Below are 25,765 nucleotides of genomic sequence, written 5' to 3'. Positions count from 1 at the left end.
AAAACAAGAATTTTCACTGTTTTTCTCTGTTATTTGATTTATTACATACATGGCCCCAAAGTTAAGGTTACTGGTCTAAAAACTGCCAGACTTGTCTTTCTGACTTTTCTGGAGGCTAGTAGTGCAGTTTCTTTTTTGCATTTGTATGTCTACACCATGTAGAAATAACTTTTAATGATTAGGAAAAGTAACTGTTTACTATTTAGAATTAAATTTAACGCTATGCATTTCGTTATGTGATTAAAAAAAAAAAACAAAACAAAACAAACTAATACAGTGAATCCTTCCCCTTCTTCACTCCTCCTCCACTGAGCCTTTACACGTATTTATTCATCAGCTGCGAAACAAGCCCTGAAGAGCATCAAGTATTGGCAAGACACGTGAAAAACACCCGGGAAAGGTTAGCATATTCAAAAAGAACAGTTCCAGACAACACTTCATTCCCCCCAAAACCTGCAACTTCTACTGAAGTGTTCCAAAATACGAGTGTCCGTTCTGTGAAGCTTTAAACCGTGCAGTTGAAAGACACTAAAGGCAACACCGTGTTAGACGCTGACAAAAGTCACCGAGATGCCCATGACCCGAGTCCTAGGGGTAATACTGCTGTCAGCTGCTCATCACGCAGAGAAGCGGCAGCGGAGGGCCGATGCTGCAGCCCAGCAGCAGCGCTTGTCCACCCTGGCTCAGCAGATAAGGTCTGCGCACCTCGGACTCCACCGGAAGGTTCTCAAGTGCTGCGCTGGGTCTTTTTTGCTCCATATCGGCGCACAGGCGATACTGAGGTTTGGAGCAAAACTAAAGGTCGGGCCAAACTGCCCGGGGCCAGGCCACGGGCGTCGCGCACCCCTTGTTTTGGAGCACGGATTTCCACGCACCCACGAAAGGCGAGACCAGCCTCCCCGGGCGCGCCGAGCACCCACGTGCGAGCGGCGGGCCCCCACACTCTCTCCCGCCGGCCACCGCGGAGGAGCCGCCGCCGCCGTCTCCCCCTCGCCCCCGGCCGCGGCGCCGCAGCCCCGCCGAGCCGCGGCCGCTCCGGGGCCCCGCCAGCGCCCCCACGCTCGCCCCGGGGCCCGCGGGCCGCCATCCCCCGAGGCCCCGCCGCGGCGGCGGCGGGCGCTGATAGGGCTTCCCGGCGCGGAGGGGCGGGCGGAGGGAAGCGCGGCCCAATGCGCGGCGCGACGCGGCGCCCGCCCCGCAGCCCCGCTCCCCCGGCGCGGCCGTGCAGGAATGCGGCGGCCGCCCCCAGCGCCGCCGTCCCCGCCGCCCCGGTACCTTTTCCTCCTGCAGAGCAGGCACACGGCCCAGAGGAGCAGGGCGGCGGCGGCCGCCCCGCCGTAGGTGCCGAGCTGCAGCGCGTCGGGGCCCATGGTCGCCTCGGCGGCCGCCGGTACCTCGCCGCCGCCGGAGGAGCAAAGTTTCGCACGTCCTCCCGCTCCCTCGCAGGAGAGGCGCCCGGCCGGCCGGCCCTCCCCCGCCCACCCCGAGCCCAGGGGGCTGGGTTTGGCTGCTCGGAGCCGGACTTGGCGAGCGGGCCCGGTGCGACCCGGCCGGCTCCTCCCCGGGGAGCGCCCGGCGCGGGGAGGGTCGCGCCCGCCCGCCCCCGCGGCCTCCCGGCGGCGGCGGGGAAGCCCCGGACTCCGGCTTGCCGGGAAGGACTCCGGCCCGGCGGAAAGGTCCCGGCACGGAGGTTGGGGGCGGGGGGTCCCGGCGTCATCCCACCGCCCCGGAAAGCGGCCCCTTCCCTCCCAGCCCCTTCGGCCTTCCCCGCACCCCGGGAGGGGCTCGGTGCGCCCCCAGACCCGGCCTCGGGTGGAGGAGCGGCGGTGGCGTGTCCCCAGGGCAAACGGTGCCAGGCTTGGGCGGGTAGCGGCTCTGGCAGCCCTCTGACCTCCGCTCGGCTTTGGTACAAACACCTGATGTGTGTCTCCTGCTTCAAAACCAAGACGACACAACACACACACACACACAGAGCTTTATAAAACTTAACCTGAGGTAGGATAAACAAGATACGAATAGCGAAGGTCAGCTCTTGACGTTGTGCTGTGAGAGAAGAAGCGGGGTCCAGTCCTCTCTGTCATCCCCTCCCATGCCAGCCCCTCTGGCGTGTTATAGAGGGGAAGAGGTGAGAAACCAAAACCTGAGGCAACGGGGAGATCCCCAGCTTGAGGAAGCGGGTTGGGTTGGAGAGGGACAGAGGTCCAGAGAGTTTGGTACAGCGTGTCAGGGCCAGGGGGTAACAAAATACCAGGGCGGCGGCAGTACCTTATGTACCTCTGCTGCCATTTGGTACAAGGTACAATCAGAAACTGCTGCAAGATACCATCTAACACAAATTCACACTGAAAGACAAAGTAAGATGCTCCAGTTTCGGGAATTACGTCTTTGTTGAATGCTGACAGACAAGTTCACGTACCTTACTCATTCTCAGCTGTATGTAGTATTACAAAGTCTGTATTTCACAATATTTGGTGGTTTCTGCATTGCTTTCATCTTGGAAACAAGCTGTACAACGCTCAGTTTTCTGAATTGCCCCGTGGTAAGTTTTGCCTGAATTGCAGCAATCCAAATGTATCTTAGCACTTAGCTAAAAAACCTTCCTGACTTTAGCAGATTTCATAAGTTTTAGAGGCCTGACTCACATCAGAGGGTTTGCAGTTGGCAGTGCTGTGTGTCTTCTTCCTCAAAAGTTCCTGTTAATTTCAGTGACATACTTAAAAATGTCACTGTATAAATCAGAGAAAATCTAATTAATGCGTCTCACATAAACGTGTCTCAGAATCTGGTCACTGCTGCTTAAAAACATCAGCTGTCCCTCCTGAGATCAAAAAACCAGACACCCTTATTGTGCAATACAATGCACAGAGGGAAACTGTAAGAGAAACTAACGTTTTACTCATAACTCTGTAGAATTTTTTGAAGGGAACTGTATCTGAAATCCCCAGCTTGGGAATCCCAAGGGGCTTCTTAGAGACTAATCCTGTTAATTCTTGGGAAAATAGTAATTTAGAATTTTAACATTAATTTAGCATTGCAGTGTAAGACATTACACAGTGTAAAATATTACTCATTTTACAAGTGACCTCTGCTGTGACAATTTAGTGTTTCACTTCAGTATATTGAGAAGTGTTCATATACAATTAAATAGCTATGGCAGCTAGAGTAATCAATCCCTTATCCCTATTCGAAATATCAAAACCTTCAGAAGATCACTGTGATTCTGGCAGAGGACGTGAAGAAAGTTACAACGACATTTTTAATTTGCGCTGTTTGTATTGAAGTTACTGTCCCAGACCAATTGCAGATGAAAAAACACACCACCACACACCAAAACCCACCACACCATTAGCAAGACTGTTATTTTAAAATACAGGGAACACAACCTGAAAGGTCCTAAGTACTGTAAGAGTGCTAGGTACTCTTCTGTGTCAACCCTTTAAAAGTTTAAGAGGATGGATTATTTTCTCTTCAACTAGTAAAGGAATCTCACAGAGTTAGAAGCCCAAACCTGTTGAAGTTTGGTGTCTTATATATAGTATGAACTCCCTCAATGCAGATGCAGCTGGATGGTATTTGCACATAACATACACAGTTAAAAGTATAATAGATGTATCTGTACATATTGGCACCTCAACTAACTGGGGGAAGAAGGTGAGGCTGTACAGTGTCCTTTAACATAGCTGTAGTAGAGAAGAGGAAATTTATTTAATTTTTGGGAGGTGCAAGCCCAGTCTTATAGTGATATGGTCTCATGTTGAAAAATTACTCTTAAGAACTGGAGGGATTTTGAGTTTCAAGCTACCATGAGATCTTTATGGAGCTCTCGCTGAAGCATGGTCATAAGTGAGGAGAAAGAATGCAAATGCTCTTGTATTTTGGAAAAGATAACATTATTCTCCAGATGGATAAAACTGTGTCTAGTTTTATCCTTACTGGTGGGGTTTAATTGCTGATGTTCCATGACAGTAGTATTGGCTCTTTGGCAAATTTCTTCAAGTGCAGTTTGTATGCTTAGAAAGCTGCTAGAAACAACTGCAGGCTGGAGAGAGGTGAACGCATTTGCAGATATGTATACTGGGTCGGGGGAGGAGGGATGGAGAATTCATAACATAAGTCTGGAGGGCTTTTCAGTTGGAAGACACCAAAGATTTCAGAGAGGTTCCTAATACCACAGTAGTAAACCTAGATAGATAGATAGATAGATAGATAGATAGATAGATAGATAGATAGATAGATAGATGCTCAGTTACATTTCTCCTGTTTAAATTGTGAACATTCTGTACATATGCTACAGTTCAAAATGCATACTGTGTGTATGTTTCATACTGCCAATGTTGTAAGATGATATAGATCATATTTTTTTGTCTTATGAAAATGCAGAAGACTCAAAATAAACTTCGAACAGTATATACTGCAATCTGTACTGTATGTTACACATCACAGTGTGATTTTGCTATATGCAGCACATGGACAAATGCCTGTTCTACTGGGTAGCTTTCATGTGCACAAGGATTTAAACTCCTAGACTTAGACAAGAGCAGATTCTTCACTGCTGAAACACCAGTGAGATATGTGTTATAAGCGACAGCAGGAACAAGCCTTGTTTTTCTGGTTGCCCAGCACTACTCATTTTAAGGCTATTTTCAAACCACTTTTAGCTTTGCTCTGCAGTAACTGTTGCAGTTGCAATACTGCAAGTCCATTCTTGCCTTCAGTTTAAATGGGCATGAAGTATTTCAGCCAAAACAGTCTATGTATTTTCGTGAACAATGATAAGGAAAAATGCCTGTGCTAATATTTTTATTGATTTTGAAAAATGGCAGTGGCTTCAGACTTTGAAATGGGGTCAACAAATTAACCTCTGTGTCAAAGACATTCTGTTCAAATTTATTTAGGTTATAAACCCCACAAGAAGAGAGGTTTTGTATACTCTGGTGACCCGCTGGACCTTTGGAGCTTAATTCCGTGAAGATGCCACTGGAACTGGGTCTGCTTCCAGCTCTCAGCTCAGCAGCTGTTTTCTCTGGAAGTGAAGTTCTGAGCTAATAGAGATCAGGCTGAATTCAGGGCAATGAAACTAAAAGCCTTTTTGTTCACTGCTCCCTGTCTCCCTTCCTGCTGGAATACAGGCAAAGGGAAGTGCAGTGATTTAAGTGTAGGAAAAAATGCTACAGACCTCCCAAATCTCACTCACTAGATTTAACACTAATAAATCTGATTCTCACTTTGTGTTCTCTCCTTTGAGAACAGATCAATCTGCATTTAATGCTTTTGTAGCACAGCGCTGCAGCCTCTCTCCCGTGACCTCCTGTGTCAATCACAGCTGCTTGGCCTGAGCTCTAAAAAGTCCCCATGTGAGAGGGGTGAGAAGTTCCACTCATCTGTCCCTGCACTTCAGATGTTGTAGTCCCACTTCCCACTATCACGTTGACTGACATGCCCAACACATACCTGTTACTTGCACCAACACATGGACTTGTATCGTGTCAGGGGAAAAAAAGAAGCAGAGAGATCTAAAGGGGCAGGGATGATGGGGTTGACTGGTGGAGATGGGGAACTGAATAGGCAAAGAGATTATGTATGGGTGCCAGGGAGGGAAATAGAAAAGAGGATGAGCAACAGATGAGTGAAAACTGGAGATGAATGAGCAAGATGGAATCTGGGAACCCAAGGAAAGAAGAGTAAAAATAGGAAAGATTTTGAGGAGGATTGTGACAGAATTGACACCGCCTCAGTGTAGAGACTAAGATGTGGAATTGTAATATGACACAAAGGTGAAAGCCATGAAGAGAGGTGGAACTGGAAATGAGTGGGAATGACAGTATGGGAGAGGAAAAGTCAAGAGTACTGAGGTCAAAACCACTGACGTGGTTCCTACAGTTTGCAGGCTGGGTCTCAGTGAGAAAAAAGAAAGGAATTTGGGTCAAAAATTGACACTGGGAAAGCATAAAAATGATGGGCAAGAGGATCAAGAGAAGAAGGGACCAACATTCTCCTGGCTTCAATTTTACTTTGTCTAAGACAGTACAACTGCAGAGAGCCTCAGAAGACATGGTCACGTTTCTCCTTACTGCTTTCTGTGCCCCAAGTCATGCAATCCTGTCATTTCCTTTCTGTTATAGCTAACAGTCATGTGGTCAAAGTGAGAACTGGTTACTTTCTAATCTGTCAGAAAATTCACTCACCGAACAAGAAGAAGGAATATCATGCCACCAGATAAGCCATTGATTCGACTCATCCTGAAGCCATACAGTCATTAACTTGTGCAAGGAAATGGGCTGGCAATCTAAGATGTGGACTATGGGAAAATGACACATCCTATTCTGGGAGTTAAATAAAAGGGAGCTGTGCTACAGCGTGAAGGTTTTCAGCCATGGTGATACTCAAAGAAATGTTAGTATGATGCCATGTGGGAGAATTTTCACATTTTCACTCTGACTTTTTAATAAGAAAATTTTAATATATACACATATCTATAAGAAAGTAATTTAGGAATGAACTTTACAGATACATCTAGATTATGTAGATACAGAGGGTGGAGAGCACCTGTTTCTTTCTTGTTGTAGCTGAAAACTTGGTGAATCAAGGAGGTGACTGCAAGAGCAGTGCCTGTCCTGGGTAAGTTAACTGAAGACTCTCCTTGAGAGTTATATTCCATCCCTTTCTATGGTAAGTCGCATACCATCATAGCACTCATGGGCTAGTTATCTGATTGTTCCTCATTTTCTGCAGGCTCAATTTGAGAGCTTGGGCCTGATTTGCCAAAGTGCTAAGCCCATCAAAAGAGATATATATCTATAAAGATGTAGATGTAAAAAACAGTGGTGTATTCAGGACAGTCTCAGCATGAAAAAACCCAGCATTTAATTCCCTATCGATGAGTCTCCATGAAAATATTAATGCTGGTGTACCCTAAACAAAATGTATATTTGCAATATAGTAAGGTTTTCAGCTGTATAACTTGAGTAAAATCACAAAATTCTGAAGAATGCTGTCTTCCCTGCACGGGATCATACAGACAGAATTTGGCAACGTTCTGATGAAAAATAAAAGGGAACTGTGTCATGCTTACCTTCATTAAAGGCCTACGATTCTGGGATTTCCTAATTTTCTAATAGCTGACCTTGTAACCTTTAAAATGTACTTTTTACTTTTTATTGCTGTAATTCAGTTTTAGCAACAAATATTTGGGGCAACTAAAGAGTGTTTGTACTCTTTAAAAACAAATATCATGTATTAACTCATTAACTGTCAGGTGTACATGTATAAACAACATCTGGACTGTTTTCATTTCTGAAAGACTGAACATAGATAGCTATAGCACAGATTAGAAGAGGTGAGGAAGAGAGGGAGGGGAAGGTGGAAGGGAGGTGAGGGGGGGAGGCAGGGGAGAGGGAGAGGGAGAGAAGGAGGGAGAGGAGAGGAGAGGAGAGGGGAGGGGAGGGGAGGGGAGGGGAGGGGAGGGGAGGGGAGGGGAGGGGAGGGGAGGGGAGGGGAGAGGAGAGGAGAGGAGAGGAGAGGAGAGGAGAGGAGAGGAGAGGAGAGGAGAGGAGAGGAGAGGAGAGGAGAGGAGAGGAGAGGAGAGGAGAGGAGAGGAGAGGAGAGGAGAGGAGAGGAGAGGAGAGGAGAGGAGAGGAGAGGAGAGGAGAGGGGAGGGGAGGGGAGGGGAGGGGAGGGGAGGGGAGGGGAGGAGAGGGGAGGGGAGGAGAGGGGAGGAGAGGGAAAAAGGACTGAGTGGGAAGGGAACATAAATTCAACTCTCACAGTCTTGTCCATTTTAAGGATGAACCAGCAATAGGGTGAAATATCCTGATTTGCAAACAGAAATAGTTCAAGAGAAAGTATTAAGAGTACATAGTTACCCCACTGAAAAGAATGAATGATTGAAGATTGCAGATGAAAACCCCTAAAACTATTAGCAAGTGTATTATTGATGGACTGTGATGTAAGAATATTGTTTGAGCCAATGGTTCAACAGTAGAAGCAGTAGAACAGGAGACAGTAAAACCCAAACAGATTGTTATCAAGGGTGGTGATACTGTTGGCTTCAGTGCAACTTGGAATCCACACACAGACATCTCTGAAACCACATGTAGAAAAATTGGGGAAAGATACGATTACAAACAAAGAAATCACTGGCTGTGGTATCGTCCTAAGCATTTATGTCAGCAATGATAACTGTTGCAAAACAGAGCAAATACATATAGCAGATTCATTAAAAAAATAGAAGAAAATATTTTAAAAGGAGACTAGACATTCTAAACTGAAATAAAATCAGTAATACACTCAACAACTTGTGAGCTGTCTTGGCAAAGGCAGACAAGGTGGAGCAGTGCTGAAGAGATCAAAGTCCAGAAGAATTTTTAAAGAGCAATGGTAAGAGTTACTGCATACATGGAAGTTATTTAGCAATGAAACAGGGTAATTATCAACTAAAATCACATTTTATGTCAACAAGTAGAAATACACACAAGTTCTGAATGCATGTTTGTATGTTTGCATTCACACTGAAAAGAAATGCAGGTTTTGTCGTGGTTTAACCCCAGCTGGCAAATAAGCCCCACACAGCTGCTTGCTCGCTCCCTGCTGGTGGTATGAGGGAGTGAATAGGAAGAGTAAAAATTATAAAACTCATGGGTTGAGATAAAGACAGTTTAATAGGTAAAGGAAAAAGCCATGCACGCAAGCAAAGCAAAACTATTTCCCATCAGCAGGCAGGTGTTCAGCCATCTCCAGGAAGGCAGGGCTTCATCATGGATGACAGTTACTTGGGAACACAAATGCCATCACTCTGAACATCCTCCACTTCCTTCATGCTGAGCAAGACGACCTATGGTGTGGGATATCCCTTTGGTCAGTTGGGGTCAGCTGTGCCGGCTGGGTCCCCTCCCAGCTTCTTGTGCACCCCCAGCCTCCTCACTGGTGGGGTGGGGTGAGAAGCAAAAAAAGGCTTGGACTCTAAGCACTTAGCAGCAGTGACTAAAGCATCCCAGTTTCCAGCACAAATACAGAACATAGCCCCATACTAGCTACTATGAAGAAAATTAACTCTACCCTAGCCAAAACCAGCACAGGTTTCAATGAGAAAAATGTTCATATAGACCTGAAATGCAGCTTGAATAACATGATTCAGTCACAGGATTTCTAAATCCTGATGTCTTAGTGATTCCCAAGGTGCTAACTATACACCTTGCACAATCCATTTTTCTTTCTTATTAGTCACTTCTGAAGCCTGAATTTGGCTGGTAAAGCTATTGGGGTTGTTAAATGTGTGCCTGACTGTGCATGGGGAACACCTATGGGAGGTGTTTTGATTAAAGGAATTGGGCAGAGGGTGTGGTTGAGTCTGTACTTTGGACCTTATCCTAAATAGATACTCTGTCTTATTAAATCTTCTGTGGGTGTATAAAGACTAAGCTCAGGCAGGTCTAAATTCAGACCTCAGAAGTTACTTTATCTTAATTTCTCCCTAAAGTAAAAAGTGCAGCAAGCACAGGTTCTTTAAAAGGGGAAGTGGGAAATACGTATGCAGCCAGGATGTGCCCACGGTTACCTTCTAGGTTTGTCACAGGCTAAGTCGAAACTGAGGCCAAGTGCACTTTATTATGATATTGGAAGGCACTGGAGCTCCCCGCTGCACATGTATTCATGTTGGCCTCCAAAGCTGGTCAATGTATGAGAAGGGAGGTGATGCTTTCCTGGGTGTCACCTCTATGGGCAGAACTGATGCCATTAAGAAGATGTAGGAATAGGAAGAGGAATATAAGAGTAGATGTAGCCTTATGAATTCTAGCGCTCAGTTTCAAAAATAAGAGAGAACATGTTGTAATTCATAAGCAGAAATAACAAGTTGGATTAGGATTTGTTCCTTATCATATACACACATAAGTGAAATGGTAAAAGCAGTGCAGCATTTTGGTGACCTACCTGCTGACTACATAACCTCTTAAAAAATCTTTGCACATCAGCATGTAATACAGTCTGTGTGTCATCACAGTAAGTAGCTGATAAAGAGAAGGCAGCAGTAGATGGAGACATTTATACTCTCTTGGACATAAACGGATATAAACCCTTTCAGTGGTTCATTTGTGTATGGACACTCATAACTGAAATTAAGTGGTGGTGTTTGAGCTGATTATTGTGTTGAAGTGGTGGAAGGAACACTTGAAAGTTGTTCTGTTTTATGGCTATAGCACAGCCAAGGGAATACTTGATTACTAGGGAAAAGGAGTGTGAAAAATTAAGGAAGGAAACTACTTGAATCCATTCAATTTCTGTCACATCTGTGGGCTGGAGCTATGCAGGGCTCACTGGTTATCACTATGCATCTTTTGCTCTGATAACAGACTTTCTAAAATCAATTAAAAATGGCTGCACTTATCCTTGTCTTTGGACAGTGTTTTGTTTTTATAAATACTCTCTAAAACCATGCTTCTGGCTTAATGGTTAAGGCCTGGTTAACCCTGCAAAAAAGTGTAGTGTTTTGCCTGTGTGGCAGTGTATTTGAATTTGTAGATTTGTCCATATTTTAATTCAGATGATTGCTTCATAGTTTGAGTTATACTCTGAAAATGCTGGAGGAGCCAAAATATATTATCAGATGCAGATGTCAGTGGTTTAACCAAAGCAGCACAGTCTCCTGGTCATATCACACATGGGCATGCAGAAGTAGGCCAAGATGGTGTTCACAAACACCAATCAAACAAATGGCTACTGCAAATGTAAGCAAGTGAGAACACATCACAAAACTCCTAAACCAGAAAAGAAGTATATTAAAAAGAAAACTATTTTTTTCCTTGAAAAACATTAATTATCCTGTGATTTTTTTTTCCGTCCAGGAGGAAAAAATGGTGGCAAGTGGGATCAGACATTTCCTTGATGCAACCCTGTTTCTCTACAGAGAGCAAAGGTCTGATTTCCAGCTTAGACTAAAATGGGATGTTTCCTTTGTTTGCATTTTCAAGCCTTCCTCTAGCCATTACTTTTTTTCATCAGTCCGCTGTTTCCTGCTTTTGCTCTCTACTTGACGTTTCTGTTTTGCTTCTGCAGATCATAGGTGGCTTCTGCTTCGAGAAGCACACAGGTATTTCCACCTAATAGTACCCTCCTGCCCAGTTTCCCTGGTTTCAGTTTCTGGGTGAACTGTGGTTTTGGCTTGTCACAGATGAAAGAAAATATTAACACGGTAATGATTTAGCAGCAAATCAAGATTTATTAATGACTAACATCACTTAATCATTAACCAATTTAAGGATTTACAAAATAATCAATATGTTATGTTCAAAACAGCAACGGATTTAAAAATTCACACTAGCTTACTATAAAGTATCCAAAATCAATATATATGTGTGTGTATATTCATAAACACAAGATATACAAACACACATAAAAAGTATTTGGATCCAGTGAAATATGTATGTACTCATACTCATGAAAATAACTGTGTATACCCAAACACATCAGTAGGTAGAGAGGTGGGTGAAAGAGATGCTAGCCTACAGTTAAAATTTCCCTCTTCTCAATTTAAATACTTGCAATGCATCAGCATTCCTCAATGAGTGATAACTGACACTCGAGGGAGGTCGACTTTGCCCTGTCCCTTTGTTAGCTTTGACAGCAGGCGGTACCTTAAGGAGTTGATACCAACACAGGGGAGATGCTGGTCCCAGGCCTGCTGTGGTTCAGAAGAACTCAGAGTCTCACTTGGAGTGACTATTAATAGGGTCCAAGATACTTGACTTTAACCAGGCATTTTTGCACTCCACCCCAACTCAAGTGGTGAAATATTCTAGTGTTTTCCGCCAGTTGCACAGGCCCAAAACTTGCTGGATGTGTAGTTCTGTTACTGCTCTCCCTTGGCCACATCCCAGGTACAGATGTACCAGCCTGTCAGGAGGTGATGGACTGTTATAACTGCTCTCAAGTGATAGGGAGAGCAGGAGCCAGGCATGACAAGGAGGTGCCTTGACACTCTGGTTCGCTGTCATTTGCAATCCATACTGCCCTAGGTTGGGTTGTGGCCCAGGAGGGGTCTTGGAATCACAAGCACTGAGCAGTCCAGCAAGAAGAGGAGGGAGGGAGAAATCGCACCACCGCAGGGCTGTGGCTTCATTTCCTTCCCCTTACACCAGATAGAAGAATCCCTGCTCCTACGTTTGTAGGAGTACCTGTGAAGGTCAGTAACCAGTTGCATCAGCTTCAAAGACATGTCATCCCAACATCCATTATGCTCTTGTATTATATTCACAAGCACTAAATGGTGATATATGTGTTTAACAGGCCACGGTATATTTCAAACTTGTATATATTCAGAATATAAATTATCATATTTCCTTCCTCTTTTTGGAAAAGGTCCCATTTAATTGAAAAACAGGTCTTTCCTATTGTTTTTTGTGATAACTTACAGAATTACGGATTGCCTCAGACCCAATTTTATATTCCATGGCCTAGGCTGGCTGAAAACATAATGACAGCATGATCATTTTCTGCTGAATTCTGTATTCATTTCTGTTACAACTAATTACATTTCTGTGATACTCTATTGGAGTTATCCCTAGAATTCCATCAGTTTTTTCTTGTTAAATTACAATTAACTTTAAAAAAAAGTAAAAGAAATACCAAATTAGTGGCACCAAATTCCTGATAAATTTTATGTTTCTTGAGCTTCTCTTAAAATTAAAGTTTATTTATATTTGCATTTAGATTTCTAACCCAGTGCTTGGACTTTAGAGGAGAATAAAAATTAGTTTGCTTAAAGAATCTGTTTGTATCACGTTACTTCCTTAAGTATCCCTATCAATCATTTCATTCTATAAAACTTGAAGTTATAGTTTTTGTTATATAAGTGTTTTAGAAAAGAGTTGGTCTTCGTACAGTATATCACTTAAGCACGTGCTTAGCTTCAAAAGCCTGAATGGTCTCATTGAACTCAAACTGAGAGACTACTTAAGTTCAATGACATAGCGAGGAGCATCTGCTGGAAAGTTTGCTCTTGTAACACATACTACTTCAGCTCTGAAAACAACACCAAGGACTTGAGCCTATAAGTCTTTCACATTTAGAACTCCTACCAAAGTCATGGGGAAATCTTCATGAAGCAGAAAAATGTAATAGTGTAATTATTCATCTGCTGGAAGATGGCATATTATTCTATCACCTATTAACATAAAATTGATATCTTTAAAAGTTTCTGTCTCAACAACTTTGAAAGCAGTAAAATATGTGCATGAATTATTAGGGTTTTTTTTCTGAATCTTAAAATTTTGTCCTCAGAAGTTTACAGAAAGTCAATTAGGGAAATATTTTCTCTGCTACAATGATATCCATCTTCCCACAGAGTGTTTTTGTAAGCAAAAACTCAGGATCAGTGACAAACTACTAAATAAAATTCAGATGTCTTAATTCACTTTTATTTTAAAAATAATTTTAACTGACAGTAAAACAAAGCATTTTGCATTGTGATTTATGGCAATGCGGGATGTTAAGTTTCAAGTGAGCTGTTTGTGTTCTGGAATGGTCTGGAGAAAAGACACTCTGAAAGTACACCCAGAGGATGTGAATAGCTCTGGTACCTCTCACTCATTCACTGTGTGGCAACCAGTGTTAGTTATTGAAGATATCAAAATAAGGAATTGTATTCAATGTGTTCACAAAAGTAATTTTCCCTTTCCTGATTAATATTACTTCTCTAGATGACAGCAAATGGAGTGAGGCAACAATCGTATCATTCATGATCTGGTGTGAATGAGACAGAGTGTCTCTTGTCTCCAATGCAACTATATCAGCTTACATCAGCTGGGGGTATGACCCAGAATTCTGAAAAGCAGGTATCATCATGCTGGCTATCACGAGTGGCCTACGTAGCTGACATCAAAGGTGGTACTGTAAGCAACAAGGTCCTTGCAGAAGTTGCTTAGAGAATAATTTGTGTAAAGGCTAAGTCTCCTATTTCCACAGGAAATTTTGCTTCTGTTTGGAACAATGACAAGGTGCAGTCCTTCCCAAACACCTGATTTTACTGTAATACTTAGTATTGTAACTATGGGCATAGTTGTTACTACCCTATTAATATCCCTACATATGCATTTGTAGATCTTGCTCATGTATACTACCTGATGATTCTTTTTAGAAATGTCTGATCCTGCTAAACACTTGACCCTTCACCTTCATCTTGGAAGGTTTTATACTCATATTTAGCTTTGAGCAAGTGAGTCCAAAGTGCACCCATATTCTGGCTTCAACATCCTGGCACATAGTTGCTCCAGCCTGGGGACTGGGTGCCTCATCTCCACCTTAAATCTTTGGGTTTGGCCCATTTGACATTTTCTAAGTGTTGTTCCTTTGAAAGGTGCCAGATCAGTGGCCCTCAAGGCTGAAGTCTTCTGTATATTCACAAAATGGCAACAACACAGGCAATAACAATGCAAGATTCATCACACATCTTAGCAAGCAGTGCTGCACAGAAGGAGCCATGTCAGCCCTGAGGAGGTGTTTCAACCGTTGGGTCATTCAGCTTGATCCAAAGAGTCAAAAGCCTCAATTCTTCAGCTTAGACTAAGCAGTCCACTAATTCATTTGAGAATATACATTTATAAATGGCTACCTAGCCTAGATAGTTCTTATTTTGACTTAAGAGGTAATAGAGGTTCAACAAAACATGGCACTAGATTCCAGACTACCCAAAACAATCAAAACAAGTGTCTTTCCAAAGCCCAGCCCACACTGTCCTCCTCACTTGCTGAAAGACTCTCAGTGCTGCAACTTGGCAATCAGCAGGTTATTGCACCAAGAGAGAATTTCAAATTCAAAGACCATCCTCATCTTAAAATGTCAACAAAACACCTGCTCTTCCAGTATCAGGACGCCACTGATGAACCACAAATGCCATTTTTAATTATGTACAGATTATTATACTGGAAGTTTAAATCACCTATGTCAGTTTTTTGGTGTTAAGCTTATAAAACGGTGAATCAGTAGTCTACCAAAGCATGCAGGAAAGCTGCCTTTTAAAACAAGTTATTGGTAATAGCAGCAACAGACCCAGTGATTCTTTGCTATCCTTCCTGTGACAAGCAGGGTATTGATCCCCAACATCTCCACTGTCTCAGTCAGCCTCTTTTTGATATATGGCATTTTGAAAAGTAGTAACTAACACTAGATCAAAACAGATAGTTCATTTCCTCTGACGATCCTTTCTGATATTGGTCGGAAGATGGAAATGCTTGTGGACAGAGGATTATTAGTGCTGCATGCAGAAGACTTAGCCCTTACTGCCAATGTGCAGACAGAACCTGTGTCCCCTTAGGTTCTACCTGACTTTTGTTGATGAAGTTTATCTGATGCTTGGCTCATTCTTAAAGACTTTTCTGGGCCTCTGCATTATACTGTTTTATTGAAAGCAAACAGTAGACTCAAACTGTGGCTTGGGGTGCTCAGGTTGGTCATTAGGAAACAATTTGTCACCAGAAGAGTAATGCATCTGTAGTTTAGCCCACCCTTGGTTAGTCACACCTGACCTGAACTTGAGTTGATGATAGTCCTGTTTCAAGTGAGAGGCCATACTAGAAAATGTCCATAAATTCCTTCCAACCAACATGAAATATTTGCCCTTTTTGCTGCATTCTTAGGATTACTGACATTAATAATTCTGTTTTGAAAAAAAAAGCAATTATAAAACCTGGATATTTAAACTGCACAAAAGTATTTTACAGGAGTGACTAACAAAAAAGGAGAACGAATATATATTTTAATACTGGTACATTAAAATGAAAATATACATGGCCTCAGAGAGCTACAATGGGAATGTCTCCCTCCTCACCAGCCCACAGAGGTTTGCACATATGGTAGCCCACTTTGCTTTGCTTGGAAACTTTATCACAACATTTGCAAAAAGTGATTTGTGTTTTGGGACAGTAATTCATTTTTTAGAAACTTTCTTTTTATTGACTGCTAGAGATGGGCTGAAGCCAGTTGTGTCTGAAATGAAACCAAAAGCCTCATGAGCAGATGGCCTAGCATGTTCAGCAAAAGTGCTATCTGGAAATGTGATGTATTCTTCACTAATGAAGAACCTTGAGGACTATCCTCTCTGTTTATCATCAACCTCTGAATGTGTACCATTCCCTTATTCTCACAGGCACTGCTGCAAATGAGAAATAACAAGTAGGAATAGCACTAAGATTTGAAAGTCACACCATATTCATATTTTAGTTCCATATTAATAACATTAGATTGGGGGGGGCCCTCATATCTAGCAGCACAAATACTTTTAGGGGTTAACTTGTCCATGTATATATGAACTGGTATATATGAACTGGAATATATCTGTATCTAAATTGAAGTCACACTAAATGAACATTTTGGTATCATTTTCAGTTTCCTTAGCCTAGGTTACCTCATGTGATTTTTCACCCAATTTGCTCACTATAGGGATGGAGAGGAAAAAAGGGGGCACGGCTCCTACACTCTTTCAACCAGTTTCAAGGTTACAGCTGCCTTCTCCATCCACTACTTTCCTCTGGTTAATGTCATGTTTGCCTGGCTTCTACTGCCAGACTCTCATCTTGCCTCCTGTCACATCATTGCCTGCAGTTTCAACATAGCCTATTATGTTCAAGATCAGGACACTTAGATGTGTTTTAATGTGCAAAGATGAGTATGTAGATGTCTACAGATAAGGTAGGTAGTTAAACTCCCATTACAGTCAATGGAGACAGTTACCCTCAAATGGACAGTCATTACTGTCATGAGCACTGAGCTGCGGGCAGCATAGCTCCCCAGTAAGCACCAAGGAGAGCTGGACACCTAAAGAAGATGTAAACACCTACAAAAGAAGCCTAAGGTTAAGGTGTCTTAATATGGAGCTGAATATCACCCTGTCTGATTGTCAGCAGTACCCACTCTTCAAAATTCCCACTCAGTTTTTTCCTCTCTCCATTTCTGTTGTTTTTCTGCTCCCCTTGCTCCTACATGTCATTTAATTCCTTGTCTTATCTCATAATTTCTTCTGGAATGATGTATTCAAAATCTGCTCTTTAATGACAACCTGTGTTCATATTTCATTTAAGTGCTGCTTTGATAGTATGGCTTCCTCCTCCTGACGTTGTTTGACACAAATCATTTAACCTCTCACCTCAGTTTAACATCCAAACATGTTTGTTTGTTTTTCTGAGGGAGGGAGTTTCATTATTAAATTTAGGTTCTGTTAAAGAAAAGTGAATTTGTTGTGACTGGTTGGTTTAGCTATCCATTTCTAAACAAACACTGCCTACAGTCTTGTTAACATGCCTTATCCTTAGGCACGCTGATTTTTGAAAGCCTTTAAAATCAATGGGTGTGGTAGAAGCTTAATCCTCCTGGTTTCTGTGAAAGGTTTTCTCCATGGTGGTTTGCATCTGTGTCTATATGAAGAGCACAGCAACAATAAAGCAACCAAAGAGCAGAGCATGTGTGCAAAGCACAAATTATGATGACGATACTGAAGTACCCTCATATTCCCCCAAATGTACCTCTCTGAGCAAATATGAGAAGACTGTATCACATACAACAAAAATATGGGCTGTATTCTGAGCTTCACTGTGCTGGTTTAAATCTGGAGTGATTTAATTTACTTTACTCTGGCCTGAGATCAGGATCTGCCCATATAATCAATATGGAAGGCATATTGACCTAAACCTTCTGGAAATAAATAAATACTGTCAAGAACAGTCCTCTTGCAGGGAAGCAGACAAAAACACTTGACTTTAAACAGACTTTTAAAAAACACCTCTCTTATGAAATCTCTTGGGAGCAGGAGTTCTTTCACTCTCCCGGGGCATCACAAGTAAAGCAAGGTAAGTCATCTTGACACCAAGTCCTCGAGCAGCAAATGTTTTGGGGAATGAACGAAGTGTTCTGTAGAGCCAGCCTGGCTTACCATCAGAGTCATTTGTATCCTTGAAAAGTACAGCTGGGGTTAGGGAAGCTGTAGAGAACACCTCTGTTATACTGACATGCTTCTCCAAGCAAAGGAATCATCAGGACTTCAGTTTTAGGGTAAGTATTTTTTGTGTTCCTTCCTCCTGAGGGGGGTTTCTATCATAACCCATTGATTTGCATGGAGCTTATTGTGAGATATAGGTTGGTGGGTGTTTTGTTTTGTTTTGTTTTTTCCCTTAAAAAAGAGAGAAACATACTTGAAAGAAATCCATGCTTTTCAAGAATTTTCCTTAATACAGTAGCTCTGTATTAATTATTTCCAGCAATCCTGAACTTTGAAGTGGGAATCTTTATTGTATTAAATAGTTACTATGTTATGCAAATAAATATACACATACCCTGCCTTTGAACATCCAGCTGAGCACAGGCAGTCTAGGTGCCAAAAGGAACTGTGCTACCAACTACTTCTGAAGTGGCTCAAATTCCTTCATATGCTGCTAATATTTCTTTTTCAGGTGGAGTGTGGAGAGCTTCAGGTCCCCTATATCCCAGGCTCCAAAACCCTAGAGGTCAACTTTGAGTCTCTCTAGGCACTTTCTGCCAGAGGCTCCATGTGGGGCTGTCCGTTACCCCTGGCTGAGGTGTGAAGCACATTTTTCACATCTTATCTTGTCTGGACTGGCCCAAGTGCTACTGCACAAACTATCTGCTGTTTAATTTGTTCAAAGGCTTGCTGCTGCTCAGGGCCCCACTCAAAGTCGTTCTTCTCCTGGGTCACACAACAGAGAGGGCTTATGATCACACTATATCTTGGAATATGCATTCACCAAAACCCCACGACACCTAAGATAGTTGGTGGAGACATAGCTGTTGTTTTATTGATCACATCCGTTGGGATATCACAATTACCATCTTGCCATTTTATTCCTAAAACCTGGATTTCCTGTGCAGGTCCTTTGACCTCACTTTGTTTTATAGCAAAACCAGTTTTCAAAAGAACCTGGATTATTCTTCTCCCCTTCTCAAACACTTCCTCTGCTGTGTTGCTCCACACAATGATGTCATCAGTACAGTGCAGGTGTTCAGGAGCTTCACCCTCTCCCAGTGAAGTCTGTATCAATCCACGACAAATGGTAGGGCTGTGTTTCCACCCCTGGGGCAGTTGATTCCAGATGTACTCAATATCCCTCCATGTGAAAGCAAACTGTGGCCTGCATTCTGTTGCCAGAGGGATTGATAAAAACACATTGGTGATATAAAATGTTGCATACCATTTGTCAGTCTTTGACTCCAGTTCGTACTGAAGTTCTGTCCTGTCTGGTACAGCAGCACTCAGCAGCGGTGTGACTTTGTTTAAGGCTTGATAGTCCACTGTTAGCCTCTACTCTCAGTTAGATTTTTGCACTGGCAGTATGGGACTATTAAAGGGTGAATGAGTTTTACTGATCACTCCTTGACTCTCCAGTTGACAGATCAACTTATGGATGGGAACCAGGGAGTCTCAACTGGTGTGACGTTGTCACCGGTGCACTGTCATGGTAGCAATTGGCAGCTGCTGTTCTTTAACTCCACCACAGACAGATCCTCTGAGAGACCAGGCAAGCTAGACAGCTGTTTAATCTTCTCTGTACTCAAGGCAGCTATACCAAAAGCCCACCAGTACCCTTTTGGGTCTCTGAAGTACCCTCTTCTGAGTTAGTCTATGCCACGGATACATGGAACCTCCAGACTAGTCACAATAGGATGCTTTTGACACTCATTCCCAGTTAGGTTTACCTCAGCCTCCAACACAGACAGTTCTTGGGATCCTCCTGTCAGTCCAGAAATACAGATGGATTCTGCCCCTTTGTAATCTGATGGGATTAGAGTACACAGTGCAAAGGTGTCCACTAGAGCTTTATACATACATGGGGCTGATGTGCCAGGCCACTGAATCCATACAGTCCTGTAAACCTTGCTGTCCCTTTCCTCTGCCTGGCCAAAGGCAAGACCACTCTATTCCTGGTCAGGGTCTTCATTACTTGATTTTTGTAACTGCAAAACAGAAGCCCATTCACCGAAAGTATGATCAGCCCTTCTACTCTGCCCAACAGACAGTGGAGCAGTAATTTTCCTGTACGGATGCTTTTTGGCTGTTGTTTTTCCCTGCAGTTTCAGTATCTGAGCTTCTAGTCTCCAGGTAGGTTCACCATCCCACTTCCTCATGTCCTCCCTTGGGTCACACAGGAAGAACCACAGGCTTGCACGTGGTGTGTACCACCGTTACCCTTTCCCTTGAACAAAAAAGACTGACTCTTAATAGCTGAGGCCTTGGTTGGAGTGTGTGAGGAAGACCTACTCTTCTTGGCTTGCTTGGACATTTTTGGGTCAGTCTGTCTACAGCCAAGACACAAATTCACATGGAGAAAGTGAGATAATCTTCATATTCTCAAAGATGTCTGTACAGTTCATTAATAGTCAGTGCCTCTCTGTCCAGCTCATTATCACCAGGGTGTCAGTGTATGACATCCGTGCATTTCATACACACTTTCACCACATGGACCTCATGCATGGGATTTCATCCAGGTCTTTGGATGCCTGGTTGACATCCAGGTTGTTATAGATCACCTCCAACAGAGCTAATTCCCTCAGATGCTGGATACCTCAGTCAATGTTGGTCCATTTTATTCAGGAATTTGCAAGTTCTTCCTTGAAGGGATACCTGTCCTTCACACTTGACAGAAGTTGTCACCAAAGTCTGAGGACTACTGCCTTTTTTCCAGCCTCTTTGTCCATGGCCTTATCCTTAACAAGGAATCCTAGGTCCTGGGCCTCCTTACCCTCTAATTCCTTGAATAGTGGTCCCAATATCCCAGCATCAAAGTCACCAGCTGAGAATTAGCTTGTCTGGTTCGTGGCTAAAATATTTTCACATATCTTGCATCTCACTTAGGGATAGGGACCAGGTGGTTTCTGTCTCATAATTTCAGTCTCTTCTCCTTCTGTTCTTGTGACTCCTCTACTGCAGAACTGGCTGACTCTTTTGAGTCTTTCTTCTGCTCCCTCTTAGGAGAAGCTTCTTCATCCCTTACTAAACAAGCTGATTTCCACTTCCATTGTTTCTTTTTAGTTATAGGGGTAATTGGTATAATGTCTGGTTTATCCATAGTGTCTGCTCGTATGTTTCCCCTCTCTTCTTCCTGAGGGTGCTGGATAACATTAAGCAGTGCTTGGTAGATGCTGTCCAGGGCCCAGCACAGTGTGGTAAGTTGTGCGTCTTCAGAATAGCCATGGCATATTTTTTGTTCCCAAGCATTCTATCACTTCATCAGGATCCTGTAGTTGTTTGGGACTGAAGTTCCAGACCACTGGAGGTGAGTTGTCTGGATACGGGCCCATATTCTTCCACATGCCATGCCACCCTGACCATACTCTCGTGGAGCCTGAGTCATATTCCTAAATTACTTGTTAACCTTAGACAAAACCAAAGCAATATTCCTAAGAAATACCCATAGAAGTACTTTAACTACCCAAGGATGTTCAAGATACTAAAAAGTTCTTGTAATGAGAGAGAAAACATCACAGAAGGCAGCAGTGAAGGTGCCATTCTGTGTTTCCTCCACAGAAACCTCTCAGAGGAAGAAGTATAATTGTTAATTGTCTCCATGAGAGGGTACCTGAAGTACAGTAATGGCTTCAGTACAGATCTCAGATACCAGATTAAGCTCAAGGTCAGTGTTTTAATAAATTAATAACAAATGTCCTAGACAAAACACTGATGATTACTACAGAGCACAGCAAACTGCAAAAGCCAACACCAGTCTTTAACATGTCCAGGAGAAAAAAAGAACATGGTGCAGATCAGATAAACTAATACCAAGAACAGGTAAATCAATCATAGAATCATAGACTGGTCTGAGCTGGAAGGGACTTTAAAGATCATCTAGTTCCAACCCCCTGTCATGGGCAGGGACACCTTCCACTAGAGACCAGGTTGCTCAAAGCCCCATCCAGCCTGGCCCTGAACACTTCCAGAGATGGGGCATCCACAGTCTTTCTAGGCAACCTGTTCCATGCTTCACCACCCTCATAGAAAATAATTTCTTCCTTATATCTGATATAAATTTACCCTCTTTCAGTTTAAACCCTTTTCCAACCACTACACGCCCTTGTAAAAAGTCCCTCTCTACTGTTGACAGGTACAAATCTCCTCTAATAAGCTCTGGTCAATCAACTATTACCTCAAAACCTTTGAGCCCCATGTTGGGCACCAAAAAAGGACTGTTATAGTTTAGTCCCAGATGACAGCTAAGCAACACACAACCACTTGCTCACTCCCCTCCTCAGCAGGATGGGGAAAAGAGAATTGGAAGGGTAAAAAAGAAAGAAAACTCATGGATTGAGATAAGAACTGTTTAATAATCAATATAAAACCATTAAGAACAACAATGATAAAAATAATAAAAATAATCGTAATGAAAAGGAAAATAACAAAGAGAGAGGAATAAAGCCCAAAGAAAAGCAAGTGATGCAAGTGAAAACTGTTCCTCATGACCAGCTGACTGATGCCCAGTGAGTCCCCAAGCGGAGGACCCCTGGCCAACCTTCCTCCTAATTTTGTTGCTGAGCATGGTGTAAATATCCCTTTGGTCGACTGGGGTCAGCTGTCCCAGCTGTGTCCCCTCCCAGCTTCTTGTGCACCCTCGGCCAACTTGCTGGTAGGGTGGTGTGAGGAGCAGAAAAGGCCTTGACTCTGTGTGAGCACTGATCAGCAGTGACTAAAACATCCCTGTGCTATCAACACTGTTTCCAGCACAAATCCAAAACATAGCCCCATACTAGCTACTATGAAGAAAATTAACTCTACCCCAGACAAAACCAGCACAGTTACTTTTGACAGATATGCTGTGGTTGTATTCATTTTTAATCTGTCCATATGGGAGGCACAGTGTAATGATGTTTCAGACATTCTACCAATCCAGGATTACTATAGATGAGGGAAGCAAATGTCAAATCCACAAAACCATACAGAGATTGATTTTTCTTTTAAGTTTTTCCCCCCCAGAGAAGGTCAAAAGCAGAATTTTCCAGATGTTTCAACTAAAATTATTAGAAGCACTGACAAGACTGCTGTGACTGGAAGCAGGAAGAATTCTTGCAATCCTGTGGTGAGTCAGTAGGATTTAGAGGGGTGGGAGTTCTTGGTTCAGATGAGGATACAATTATTTGTACTTCCTGCTGTAATCCATATTTACAAGTAGCCCATTAGTGCAATTTTGCATCAAAGCTCCCCACTCTGACTTTTTTTTTTTTTTTTTTAATTGTATTTGTATAAACCAAACTAACAATGTACTGACTGGAGAGTGGATGGCTTATGCTTTTCATTCACATATGCTGGCAACAGATGAGTTGTCCCATTTTCCAGAAGAGGAATGTGAATTGTTAAGGAGAAGAGACATGGGTAGCTGTGTCCCCACCGGTATTTTCAGGCTGGCATTTCTGAAAGAAGCGATTCTATATCTAATATTTCATCTGTTTATTTACTATATGCAGGAGCCTGGTTTTCTCAGTTGGTTTTTAAACAAAACAGCTGTCTGCTACACATCTGTTTACAAAAATACTAGCAGATTGTGCAGTAAAAGATTAGGGAAATTTATTTTAATTTGAAATGAGATAATGGGACAATCTTAAAACCAGGATCTAATCCTGAATCTTTATTTTGTTCTGGAAAACAGTGCTGAGTGAGTAATGCTTGGTATCTTCCTACTGTCCTGCCTATCAATCTGGACCACATGGCAGCAGCCTTTGGTCACATCTGTTTGAAGCTTGGGGAAACCACTGATCATAATGAGTCAATGGAAGATTTCTCCCAATTTAGAAAATTATAGCAAATACATTGATTAGCTATTTATGAATTTTTCAAATCGTGGTTGAGAAGCTTAAGCATGGGATCTGAAGACCAGAGAAAAAAGGAATGTTGCTGTGCACAATCCAAGCCACTACGCCTCTGTCACCATGGACTGAGGTGTAGTGCTAATGAGGGAGGCTAATTAACCTTTCCTTTGTCGTGGTCTAAACATGTATTCACAGATGGTTATTGCCATTCAGCTGATGTGAGATAAATAGCAAAGCTTCAAGAATTTGACAGAATGTTTGAGCTCTGAGTTCTTATTTGAGCCTGGCATCTACCTGTGTAGCTTCTCACTGTGTTCTTCCATTTCTGCCACACTTTTTCATGGTTGGAAAATAATTTCTTCACTTGTGAAGGATATTCTGCTAAAAAAATACTTGCAAGGTGCTTTGAAGATGTAATTCACTGTGCCATAAGTTAATGACCCAAACCACTTTTGTACTAAGGCTTATCTGGGTGTTTTCTTTTGGGTGGTTGAGATGTGACACCTTAAAAAAGCCCCAGTCATTAGAAAGCTCTCAGCAGCTGTTCTCTGAAAATCAGAGCCACTGAAGACAGTCTCAATACCAGTTGTGTTCATATGGGTGTCAAAGTGGATCTGACAGAGTTTACTTGAGGCAATGAGAAGCAGTGACTTTCAAAAAAAAAAAAAAAAAACGAAAGAAAAAAGAAAAAAAAACCCAACACAGTCAGAGATCAGGAGAGGCCTAATCTTCTCCTGTAGGTAAACTCTTGCCTTTAGCTGACCTCTGTGAGGTCCTTGCCTAACACCTAGTCTTCTTGCAGCATGCCAGGAGATGTATAATCAAGCTGGAATGGCTCTTGCTGTGACAAAGTTTCTGGCTGTGTAAAACTTCTGTATGATAACAAATATTTTAAAGTATTAAATTCACTCCTTTTTGTCATGGAAAATTCCCACAACTTCTCATTTCTCAAGGGGAATTCCAGGAACACCAAGTGAAAATCGTTTAAAGTAACATCTGTTTTCTTTCATAAATTATATGACAACATCTTAATAGAAATGCAACCTGACTGTATATACTTCTGTGCTTTCACCCATTAATTACAGAGAACATTAAGAACATTTCACTGTGCTTTAAACATCTGGTGCCAAAAAAATTATCAAGGAGAAGTGAATTGTGATTATGTTATTAGACTCAGCAGTTCCAAAATACTGATCAGCACTCATTATTGTCTGCTGCTTCTCTATGAATCTAGTCTTTAATGTGCAACTCACTGACTATACATATATATATCTTATCAATTATATATTTTAAATAGATATATAATCATATATACTGTTTTATCCTGTCATGCAGTATTTTTTAATAATCGCAATTAATAGTTTAATCTCAATAGTTAACAGAATGATCACATGGTCTAAATTCAGCCAAGTTTTATAACCAACTTGGTAACACATCGAAATTTAAATCTGGTGTCCCTGAAATACCTGCAAGACTTTCTTAGAATCCAATACTACACCAAGAAGAGTATTGCAGTCAAGCTTTTAATTCAGTCCTGTGGTGTTCATGTGGCAAATACCAACAGAGGCAGAACGATCAGCCCTAATGCAATGGGAGCAATCCTTTCTTCACATTTCCAGTGACTTTAGCCAAGGTACAGTGCTGAACACCTTATGACAGTGGGACTGGACACTTTGACCTTGCTTCCCAGCCTAAGGTGACCACAGCAATAGCAGCCAGGTCTGCATCCAGGAGAGAAAACAAAATGATGGTGAATATCCTTAGGTTGCTAACGGAAGGCTTCCACTTTATGTGAAACTAAAGCAGCTCCAAGTTCCAGCATCTGTTTTTATGCTTTAAATTACCCCAAGTAGTTTCTTCATTTTCCAAAATTACACTTCCTTAAAAAGCTTCCTATTACACTACCACATTTTACTGTGCATTAAACATCTGGTATCAACAGCCTAAACAACAAAAAAGCATGATTATGCTGTCA

General features: G+C 42.4%; 1 protein-coding gene across 1 annotated transcript in view; it reads right to left on the bottom strand.

Moving 5' to 3' along the window:
- CYP7B1 (cytochrome P450 family 7 subfamily B member 1) overlaps positions 1 to 1,468 on the bottom strand; it is a 130,174-nt gene extending 128,706 nt beyond the window's left edge. Inside the window, exon 1 of the mRNA XM_074898899.1 lies at positions 1,276 to 1,468. Within this exon, the coding sequence (XP_074755000.1) occupies positions 1,276 to 1,370 (95 nt within the window). The 5' untranslated portion in view covers positions 1,371 to 1,468. The remainder of the gene's footprint in view (positions 1 to 1,275) is intronic.
- Positions 1,469 to 25,765: the final 24,297 nt, after the last annotated feature.

The sequence above is a fragment of the Athene noctua genome, chromosome 2 (genome assembly GCF_965140245.1).
Source record: "Athene noctua chromosome 2, bAthNoc1.hap1.1, whole genome shotgun sequence".
Lineage (NCBI taxonomy): Eukaryota > Metazoa > Chordata > Aves > Strigiformes > Strigidae > Athene > Athene noctua.
This window is presented reverse-complemented; position numbering and strand designations above follow the sequence as displayed.